This window comes from Penicillium vulpinum (genome assembly GCF_028829585.1).
Source record: "Penicillium vulpinum strain IBT 29486 chromosome Unknown utg000004l_segment0_segment0, whole genome shotgun sequence".
Classification (NCBI taxonomy): domain Eukaryota; kingdom Fungi; phylum Ascomycota; class Eurotiomycetes; order Eurotiales; family Aspergillaceae; genus Penicillium; species Penicillium vulpinum.
Genome location: NW_026643244.1, coordinates 6295599 through 6306492, shown reverse-complemented (window position 1 = coordinate 6306492; position 10894 = coordinate 6295599). Strand labels below are relative to the sequence as shown.

Sequence of the window (10894 nt, the reverse complement as noted above, 5' to 3'; positions counted from 1 at the left end):
TAGGTTGCTCCACAATTTGGGATTTGTGCCCACCTAGTCAGAGAATAGGGGGCGGGAAAAAAAGGCGCATCAGGGTTCTCGGCCTGGAGCTGAATAGAATTTATGCTTGACTGGCAGCCACTCAAGCCTTCCCCAGTTGATGGCGCGCAGTAGCCAATTTTACTGGCCACGCTCCCGCAACAGATAGCCACGGTAACATCGGCCAGGGTTGGCATTTGTGTTCCGGTGACTAGAGCGAAGCCCGACCGTCCTTTGTGTTAGCTCAACGGCTGTGGCCGGATGATGGTCCAATGTATTCAAATGAATAGTACAACATTGCTGCCTGTCCAGATGTACCTAGGTAAATTAGACCTGTGTACTCCCGAGGTAACACAAAGTTAGCTTCCGAGGACACACCCGTCGTTCCAATGTTATTTGTCGGGTTTCAAGATTCCATCAGAAGCTCAACGGGCAATACCCCGCAAAATGTCCTACGGCATACTCCGTATAAATATTTCGCTGAGGTCACTCAAGCCGACGAAAACCCCTATGAGTTGGGGGCCAAACAGCACGCAATGTGCATTGGGATTTTCGCCACCTTTGAATGGCCTAAAATTACCCCAGGTTAATGTACGGAGTACTCCGTGCATAATACAATATAGCTACATTTTTTGTAATAATTCTTTTTTTCGGCATCTTCATAATTCCCGACAGCCAAGTCGGAGCTCTCCCATTTTAGGACCATAAAACGCTTGGTATCCCAGAGATTTGTCTCACTCGAAGGCCCAGCTACAACCTCTATGAACACTTAGAATTTAATTTATGCAAATGAACATCCAATGTACATCTGAAGTCGACATTACCTATATAGGTAGGTGCATATAAAATGCGGGGGTGACATTCTGTTAGGTAACAGTTTCCACACGTTAGAATCTGGGGAAAAGACGGCACAAAGAAACGCCGCTTTCAGCTTGAGGAAATGGTGGCAGTGAAACATTGTAATATCCATGACTATCCGCTGACAGCTGATACTGCATCTGTAATCCGACCCTGTAAGTCCGTATGCGCCGTGACACGGGTCCCCTTTCTAGGCAGCTTAGCTTGCTTTAAATTGGCTCCTAAAAAGCCTCTTACAATATGCATCTTATTGCAAGCTAACGAGTCTCGAGGGATGATTTATAAAGCATACCGCTAGTATTGGGTCTGTGTCCATATTTATGGAGTATGTTTTACCGAGTAAGTAGGAGCTATATATCGAATAATATATCGCAGATGATCACATTCCACCTAGCTACATATACTTAGCTACTGGTCAAGGTTCAACACCATTCATCTCCACTTGACATCGGTCGATCGACTAACATTCTAACACGAAGGTGGTGCAATGAAGGGGATTTGGAGTTCAGTTTCCGTACATCGTACATCATGATATCTGCAAGTAATTGCCCGATCAACACATTGCAGCAGCCTCTGCTTGTAATAGCCGGCTTTAAACTGTAAATAGCGGGCGGCGACCGGGATTAGCCGTTAATAACCTGATTTCAGATAGAGACTTGTGGTTGGAGAGCTTATCTTGGACCCCTAGTTGTTCCGAGGTCTTTTGTGGACTAGTTCATGCATGCTTTATCTCGCATATCATTGAGCTGCAGCTGGACCCTGTAGGCGAACTGTACTGCATAGTGTGGAAGACGCCCCTGAATCGTGGCTGGCCTCTATCGTGATGAATATCCTGTTAGGCGAAAAACAACCTCGCTTGGGTGTTGTTAAGAGGCAGGTCCTTCCTGGTCTTACTTCTCAATTCAACGCTAACGCTACGCATGACCTGAGAGTCGGGATAAAGCTGAAAAGACCAAAAGCACGCTTGGCATGGAGGTTCATTCATTCAACGATTTTGTTCTATCTCGTTGCATTCGGTATCATTAATACACAAAGTTTTATTTTCGTTGCGGCAAGAACTGGGTATCTCAAGCTAATGAGCTTGCCACGGGGCCTTCACCACCGGGAATCAACTGGTTGAAGGGTCAATAAAGCACCTAGACAACCTCGAGACAAATTCCACTTACCATGCAGATGTTGTTTCCATTCAACAAGAGCTTGGGGAGCTTGATTTGAGCACCGGTGTAATCGCTGAGACGAAGTCAGTCCAGTCCGAGGAGCAATCACAGCAGCAACTTTTCGAGAATTTTGACGGGTTTTCAAATATAAAGTTAAAAAGTCCAGAGGGAGACCAATAAGCATTGGACACTGCCTAGGCGCGCAGGAGCCAAGGCAAAAAAAACATGGCCACGCAGGAAGAAATAAAACAGGGGAGTCAAAGCTGGAAAAGCAAAACATCAAAGCACTCACAACTCTGTCACATCTTCCATAACCATGTCTAAGTCGAAATTAGTGCCTGGTGAGATTGCCACACTTTCATACAGGGATACTCACTGACGTAGTCATCAAATCCGAGCAAGGTCCCGGAGAACTCTTCAGAAACATTAGTACGCTGGTGTAGTTTCATTATCAACCATTGAAATTTAGCTGACCTTTGTCACCCTTCATAACCACCCAAATACGGGAGCCAACACACTTGTCAATGAGCTCTATCAAACGAGTTAGCGGGGTCATGGCTTCCTTGGATCATTAGGCACGGACCAAGAGGAAGCAGTTGAGAAGCCATGATGTCAGGAGAAAGAAAATATAGGGGCTTGATCAATTTTTGTCTTGGATAGCGTCTTGATTTAAAAACAAAGGTGATCGTGTATTCCGCGTGGGCAAGTTCGATATAGAAAAGGACGCGATCGTTCGTCGCTCGGCACCTCTGATAATCCGGCCCGAGCCACTAAGCCAAATAAGGTTTAGAGGCAACTTTCAAAGTTGATTTGCGCGTTTGGAGCTCCGCACCATGGAGTCCACCGGCGCTATCCTATTCTGACCCTTAATTGATTTTCTGCGTGCTGTTTCGTTGATTGCCCATAGATTGAGCCACCACTTGCTGTCTATCAAATCAATCATATCCAATTGTTTCGTGGGGCTCCAGGCTGGTCCACTATGCTTATCACTCATTATGCCAATACGGCCAAGTATTTTAGCAAGTCGGAAGGCCCGATCTTCGATTGCAAAACATAGCGGTCATCTCGATGGACCACTGCGATGGGGGCTCTCCGAGCGGAGGCGGTAAGCACGCTCTGTTATGTCCAGCTTCAATTGCTATCTTTTCTAACTAAACTACAGTGGCCTCGATACTTGCACACGATCTGTCTCAAGGCTCCGAGATGTGTCTTTACCGAATACAAGCTCCTTGTACATTCTTCCCATGACCTCCCAATCAAAGCGGAACTTTTCCAATACTCCTCGCAAAGAAAGCATATGGGATGAAGTCGACGAAGTCCCAGACCAAAAACCCGTGCAACGATTTCCAGACCGGCCGGCTGGTGCGCGCTCTACTATCGTATACCGAGACTTAGGCAGCTTGGTTCGGTTACGAGTAGAAGTGAAAGATCGAGTCTCTGGACGTCTGCGCATTATGAGGCAGCTCAATTCGCTGCCTCCATATGAGGAATTTGTTGACAGTTTTATCGAATTGAAGTACAAATACATCGATGACCTTGTTGTTGAATCCGCCAAGGCCACCCAGGAATGCATCGAAACCACTCAAAAATGTGTGACTGAATGGGAAAGCCGGACAAAACTCATCCGCGCACACATTGAAACTATGATCTCAGAAGCCACGGATTCAGTTCTACAAGCAGAAAAAACCACTCAAAAGTATATCGCTGAAGTGCAACGTGTTTCAACTTCCATACTAGACCGAATACGGACTGCTGTCGCGAAAGCAAAGAATACCGGTCGAATGATTGATCATGATTTCTGCTGCATTGTTTTTGCCAGAACTCCAGAATGGGAAAGAAAGCTGGAAATATACGACCAGACGATTCGTGGTTGGCAGAAGGCTGTTCGTACAGCTCAAATAACACACTTGGAATCTCAGATCACCATTTTTGAGGAATCCATGCGTGAGTTGAGAGACACGCTCAACAACGACTACCTAAGACCTCAGGATACATCAAGAAGTCGAATTGATCGAGTTCTTCATCAAAGTGAACTGATTCATACGAACTACGAGGAGTTGCGACTGCGATCCAATAAGACACAAGATATTTCCATCAGGAACCTGTGCTCGGAGCTTCAAAGATACTCGGACCTTCGCCCCAACGATAAATGGGTGTTTGGTCAGTACAAAGAAATCTTTGAGCAGAGTTATGCCGATATTCGTAAATGTGCACATGAGCATCGTTCATTCTGGCTCAGAAGGCAAATGACTTTCCATCCGCTTCGACAAAGTGAACTATGGAATCTACAGGATTTCATGGTGGCGGCTTCGTCCGCACGTTCCCCTAAAGCTACTGACAGGCGTATCTTACTTGCGCTTGCACTGGGGGCCCCAAAGAACTCACCGGCGAGCGAATACTTCAACAAAAGTCCACTCCTGATATCCAACAAGATCTATCTCCAATACAAGCGTCTTTGGATGCCAAAACCAGCACGCAGCCCTGAGCTACATATCTACTGGCGACAGTTGGATGCAATAGCGCCACTGCGCATGGTCGATGTCATGACATGGCGGCTTCAAAATGAAATTTGGTACCTTCACCGCAGCCTCAGAGGCGATGTTGGGGCATTGTGGGATTGGCTCCCTCGGGAAAATCTGCGACAGGCTCTTTTAAACATTCCCAACTGGGGCATAGAATTCCAGAAACATCGCAGCGATCTTCGAAGGATGATCGGTGAGTATGTACATTTAAACTGGCTGCGTCTCCGATCGGAAACCTTGCTACACTCGGCGGGAGAACCTGTCTATCTTGCTGGAAAGTTCGAAGTCCCCAATCCAATGAGCCAGAATATCCATGGCTTCAAGCAATGGACCTATCGCATGGGTCAGATCACTTCTGACGCCCATGTCATCTTAACCGCCATACGACAAACGCAACAGGAGTGGGAATCCATCCACAGCAAGATTGAGAGCACGCTTCAGCAGGGTCCTTTCGCCAACCTCCGGTTTTTAGAACTAGGTTCTTCGACGAAGAAGCCCAGGCGCAAGAAGGGACGAGCGGAATCCAAATCTTCCATTTCCAAGGCTGCGTTTCTCAAATTATCTCAAAGCCGTCTTTCGAGATATACCAAAGTACAACAGTCGGGCCTTCCCGAGTCTCCGCGTCCCAGTCAGGACATTGAGGAGCACAGGAAGCTTTTGGCGGGCCCCAAGCGTGCTTTCAGAATGAGAAGAAAAAGGCTGGAGCGGAAAGCGAAACGACAGCATGCAGCCAAATTAGCTGTTAGCCAAGATAGTGAAGAGAAAGGCCGCCTTGGACACAAACTGTCATCCGATCCTTCAGCAATAAAAGCCGAGGACCGCACAACAGAGGGCAAGCTTACATCCAAGCCACTCCCGGTTGACGCGCCTACCAGTCAGGACAGTCACGCTATTCACAAGCCATCACCTACACTCTGGAAGACAAGACCCAGGAGCCCCGACACGCCTAAGTTCAAACCATCCCTAGTTTATACACCTCCTAGTCAGATAACTCAGGAAGGGAGCCAGGTTCTTCCGAAGCCACCGCCCACACCCTGGAAAACAAAATCCAGGAGCCCCGACACGCCTAAATTCAAACCATCCCTAGTTTATACGCCTCCTAGTCAGAGAACTCAGGAAGGGAGCCAGGTCCTTCCGAAGTCACCACCCATGCTCTCGGATAGCAAAGAGGTGAGCCTCAGCAGGGAGCCACGCCCTGATAATGTCCGTCCCCCAATTCCTAGAGGAACCAGCAATGAATACCCAGGCACACGGATACACAATGGAGTACGACCGGCAACTATGCTGCCGAGGAAACCATTCGCTAAACCAGAACGGAATCATGGGAGAAAGTACAGCACGGATGCAATTCTCTACCAAACAAAACCTCAGCAAAGCGACGGTGTCAGTGATGATTCCCTTCCTGAACGGCCACTTGAAAACCATATGTCCTCGGTCCCAGATGCCACGACCGGAGATGTACCAGGATCCAGTCAAGAAAATCTTACCACAGATGAACCAACTCCATCTTCAGATATAGGTTCCAGTGCCAATCCTACAACCCCCCAATTCTGGAGCCATAGTTCACAGCAAAGTCCCGATGGCCGGAAACTCATCGTGCATTATTGCCGGACCCTTCAAAGCACCGAAGAAGCCGTGCAACACTTCCTCGGGAGCAAAGTCATTGGATTCGACATGGAATGGAAAGCTCAAGCATCCGGCTGGGACAGCATTCAGAGCAACGTCTCGGTGATCCAAATCGCAAACGAGGAGCGTATCGCCATCTTCCAGGTTGCACTTTTCAAGCCTGCACGTTCTCTGGAGGACTTAGTTTCCCCGTCATTGAAACGCCTCATTGAATCGCCCGATGTCATGAAAGTGGGCGTTTCAATCAAGGCAGACTGCACCCGGCTGCGCAAGTACCTCGGCATCGATGCCAGAGCCACCTTCGAGCTCAGCCATTTGTACAAACTGATCAAATACGGCAAAGACAATCCCAAATTGGTGAACAAGAGGGGCGTCAATCTCAGCGAACAAATCAATGAGCATTTCGGTCTTCCTCTCGAGAAAAGTGATGATGTCCGTTGCGGTGATTGGACCCGGGCTTTGAATTATCGTCAGGTTCAATGTGAGTAGTTGGAGAACTGCACAATCTCTCTTAAATGCTAATCTTGTCTTTTTTTTCTATAGATGCTGCTACTGATCCTTATGCTTGCGTTCGTCTGTTTCATACCATGGAGGCGAAAAGACTAGCCATACAGCCAGTGCCGCCTCGTCCCGCGTACGCTGAACTCAATCAGCCCATTATTCTTCCACTTGGACAAGCAGTCAATAGCGAGGAGGACCCATTGATCTGACCATGTAGATATGCATACATGTACTTATTTTTATCCTCTAAATACCCACTCCTTTTATTATGCGAAAGTTCTAGAGTATATGTTTATGAACCTTCGGTCCGGAGCAGTCTTCTGCTTTTTTTTGGTTTTTTTTCATTTGGTGTGATCCTATGTGTCTTTTCTTCTGAAACGACGTATATTCTATATTGTACAGGGAATGTATATTAACTGGCTACAAATACTGTACTCTATTTCAAGATTTAATCGAACATTAGTCCATGAAAATCATGTTGAATGAAATAGAAGAAAAGGGGTATATATTTATCCAAAATAAGTGCATATACATGTAACTATCGACCGCGCCAATCTCTTCAGCGATAACCCGTGAAGATAATAAAAGCACTGGCCTAGAGCTTATTACCTCAATTAACCACATAGCTACCCTCTCAGAGGAAGCACCTTCGACAATAAGACTTCCTGTCGGCAGAGCGGGCACTCAGGCTTTTCCCGAACCCAATCCCGAACACAAATCCAGCAAAAGACATGTCCACAGGTAGTAACACTAGGATCCTTGAACATCTCCAGACACAGGGTGCACTTTCGCTGCTGGCCCTCTGGGATCCACGAGATGGCGCTAGGATCCTCCTCTAGATCATACAGAGGCACAGACGCAGGAAGAAGAGGAATAGCAGACGGGTTCTGAATGGAAGCGAGAACAGCTCCATCCGGGGCAGACTGGCCCGCGTCCGCAGAGCAGCTCTCGTCTTCATTCATGCTGGCGCCCAGCTTGCGGACGTGCAGGAATCCCTGCACAGTGATCTGGAGAACAAGCAACACACCCAGAACCTCATACCCGATGCGCTGCTCATTCTCCTCGATCTTCTTCGTGAACACGTAGCGCAGTCTCCAGAGCCGTTTGGAGAGATGGTAGTACGAGCCCGTGAAATAGAATGTCGCAATGCTCAGCGCATAAATGGGCGACAGGGATGTGATGGAGTCCAGGTGTTCAAGGATATACTGCTGGATGCGCAGTTTCGTAAAGAACGGCCGTTTAGTCGGGGTAGTTGAGAACTGGGGCTTGTTGAGTAGGCCAGCCTGCTGCGCCTCTCGTGACTGCTGGCGTGCGATGTTGCGCTCGAGCTTGTTGCGCATTCTCTGTCGCAGTGCAGGTAGTAGCCGCTGCAGTGTCCATGGTACTAGGATGGTGCTTAGGATGTATCCCACGCGACGGCCGATTGACGGTAATTGAAGTGTGTCGTCTTCTAGTTGTACAAGGTCGCAGTATTCTTCGCCTAGGGTGCGGTTGCCGATGGCGGTTGTGAGGGTGAAGTAGAGGAGTTCTGTGAGGTGCTTGATGGCGTCGGAGTGGGTGTGGGCGTATCGGGCGCCGCGGAGAGCACGGATGATCCCTTGGGATTGTTGGATTAGGGTGCCCGTGAGGTATGCATCCTTTTCATGCGAGCGGATGATGTCTGGTGAGGTTGCGAAGGGGTAGAAGTGTGAGGTAGATGAGCCGAGGGCTGAGTTCGGGGTTGGTAGAGAGAGATGGGAGTCGTCGTCCGCCATGTCGGATTGTAGATTGTTGATGGGGAGATTTAAGGTTGAGTGTGACCGTGGATGATATTTTCTCACTTAATTCATCCCTCAAGACGAGTCATAAGTTCAATTCCCCAGCTCTCATATCTGGTGGAGATAACAATTTCCCCGGAGTTGTCCTCGGATGTCATGCCTCGGTATAGAATCGCATCATGTGACTTGGCTGACATAAGTCACATGATTGAATTAAGTATCACGTCGGATGTTACCAGTTACGGTTAAATACCGAATTATTACGTACCGTAGGCCGCAAGCGTCCTTAGGGTACGTCAAAAAGGTACTCCAAGTGTACCTGGATCTGTCAGAGACGAATGCGGGAGGCTTGCAGTGGCTGAATGTACCTCATTTTGTACCCCTTTTTTGTGTTTTTGTGCAGAAAGGGGTTACGTACACAATGTCCACGAGTTCCAAGGTTCTCTTGAAAAGACATTTGCCTGCGACTTTGCCGACAGAGAACTCCACGGCTACATCAATGCATGTAATTACCTAATGTACTAAATGTACTATGATGCCATCTATACGTTTCCCTTTTGACAGTTAAATCGGTTTTTCCTTCATTGTCTTCTCCTGAAATGTGCTTCTAATTAATTCTAATTATATCCAATTCGACATTGTGTGGAGTTCCAGACCATCGGGGGGCTTCGACTAGTCCAGACGCCGTATTCCAAGTTTCTCCTTCTCCGCTTATTAAACTGCCCAGCGTCACCTCTGTAGGTGGGAAAAGATTCAACTTCCGTTTCAAGATCGTCGACCTCACCCTTAGTCATTCTTTTTGGTTCATATCCACAGGGTTCTTTGCTTCTTTGTTACTTTAGCCTTTTCTTTTTCTTCTTGTCTCTCCCCCCCCTGATCAATGGAATAATGGCGGTTGATCAACGTCCTCAATTGGATACCTTTGGGTTGATTTTCCCATTGCCACTACGTATAGCTACCCTCTTGGTCGCTGGTAGGTGACATTCCTGCCTGAGGAGTTGAGTCTCGATTAGGCATATTAACACAAGGGGCTAGGTTTCTGGGGATGGGGTCTCAATCTTCAATACCTGGCAAAAGCCAACATTGTAAGTGGCACCCCTCACTTAGCCATCGTATTCCCGAACGCTAACCAGGTTCCCCATACTTGCAGGACGTTCCCGCGCTCATCAAATATCCTGCCCGCACCTCCCCCTCGCAACGCCCGCACCACACCGCCGTCTATCGCCTGGCCACGTGCTTCACCATCCCACTTGCCCTGTGGTTTATTGTCTTCTGGATACTCACCAAGCGGTCCCCTGAATTGGTGGAACGATTGGACTGGGTACCGCAGTCGGTGTTCATTATCCTCCTCCTTATTCTGATTTGGCCCTTCAACCGCGCCTCCCGTTCCGGCCGAATCCGATTCCTCCTTACCCTCAAGCGGATCAGTCTTGGTGGTCTGGCCGAGTCCCAGGATGGCAAGTTTGGTGACATTCTGCTGGCAGATGCCCTAACTAGCTATGTTCGTGTGTTTGGAGATATCTATATCAGCTTTTGCATGTACTTCATCGATGGCCTCACCGCTACTTCCATGCCCAACCGGGCCTGTGGAAGTGCAAACGTCGTTCCGATTATCGTGGCTGTCCCCAGCTTGATTCGTCTTCGTCAGTGTTTGACTGAATATATTCGTGCGCGGCGCACAGTCACCCGGAGAGAGACGCAAAAGGCAAACCAGCACTTGGCCAACGCTCTCAAGTATGCATCTGCGTTCCCTGTTATTTGGATGTCCTCCAAAATGCGCAACTACAATCCCTTGGAGCTACATGGATATAGCGAGGTTAGCATGATGCGCCTTCTGTAAGATTTTACCCCTCATGTGTCGTGTGTCTATGCCTTTCTCTAACACCCCACAGATTTATCGTCTCTTTTATCAACTCCGCCTACTCCTTCTGGTGGGATATTGTCAAGGATTGGGATATGACTCTCTTCTCCCCGGACCGCTACGGCAGCGATCACCCATACGGACTCCGTCGGTACCGCTACTTCACATCCGATAAATTATATCACTACGTCATTATCGCGGATCTGGCTCTTCGGTTCTCATGGCTCTGGCGGATTATCCCAGGCCTCGGCTGGATCCCGGAAAGCGAAAGTGGAGTCTGGTTGCTCATGTTCCTTGAAATTGTGCGACGCTGGATGTGGGTATTCTTCCGGACTGAAGCTGAATGGAGTAAGTTTTCTACGCACCCACACTCCCCCTCTGATCCCAGCCGTGTGACCCACGCGCCACTATCCTGGTTCTCGGACAATTCGACTCACGCTTTTGTGCACTAGTTCGGAATACCCATGGCCCAGGCCCAGATGACGTCCTCCTCGGCGAATACAACCACAAATTCGACGCGGACTAAATTTACCTCAACCTTTCATCTTTGATCATAACCTCAAGCGACTTGGAACGCGAATGAGACACAAAAAA

The 10894-nt window shown here is 48.3% G+C and overlaps 4 protein-coding genes across 4 annotated transcripts; 2 read left to right on the top strand and 2 right to left on the bottom strand.

Moving 5' to 3' along the window:
• Positions 1-1943: 1943 nt before the first annotated feature.
• N7479_010890 (RNA-binding protein LSM5) lies at positions 1944-2641 on the bottom strand (the record flags this gene model as incomplete). The annotated part of the gene is made up of 6 exons (XM_057258581.1): positions 1944-1988; positions 2043-2106; positions 2326-2353; positions 2410-2448; positions 2508-2564; positions 2617-2641. The coding sequence occupies 6 exons, from the start codon at positions 2639-2641 to the stop codon at positions 1944-1946; spliced, it is 258 nt and encodes an 85-aa protein (XP_057106039.1).
• Positions 2642-3028: 387 nt separating this feature from the next.
• N7479_010889 (3'-5' exonuclease) lies at positions 3029-6891 on the top strand (the record flags this gene model as incomplete). The annotated part of the gene is made up of 3 exons (XM_057258580.1): positions 3029-3138; positions 3196-6662; positions 6725-6891. The coding sequence occupies 3 exons, from the start codon at positions 3029-3031 to the stop codon at positions 6889-6891; spliced, it is 3744 nt and encodes a 1247-aa protein (XP_057106038.1).
• A 417-nt stretch (positions 6892-7308) lies between these two features.
• On the bottom strand, positions 7309-8436 carry pex10 (ubiquitin-protein ligase peroxin 10; the record flags this gene model as incomplete). The annotated part of the gene is made up of 1 exon (XM_057258579.1): positions 7309-8436. The coding sequence occupies one exon, from the start codon at positions 8434-8436 to the stop codon at positions 7309-7311; it is 1128 nt and encodes a 375-aa protein (XP_057106037.1).
• An 891-nt stretch (positions 8437-9327) lies between these two features.
• On the top strand, positions 9328-10826 carry N7479_010887 (EXS domain-containing protein; the record flags this gene model as incomplete). The annotated part of the gene is made up of 5 exons (XM_057258578.1): positions 9328-9412; positions 9475-9524; positions 9590-10275; positions 10332-10648; positions 10753-10826. The coding sequence occupies 5 exons, from the start codon at positions 9328-9330 to the stop codon at positions 10824-10826; spliced, it is 1212 nt and encodes a 403-aa protein (XP_057106036.1).
• Between the last annotated feature and the right edge of the window lie 68 nt (positions 10827-10894).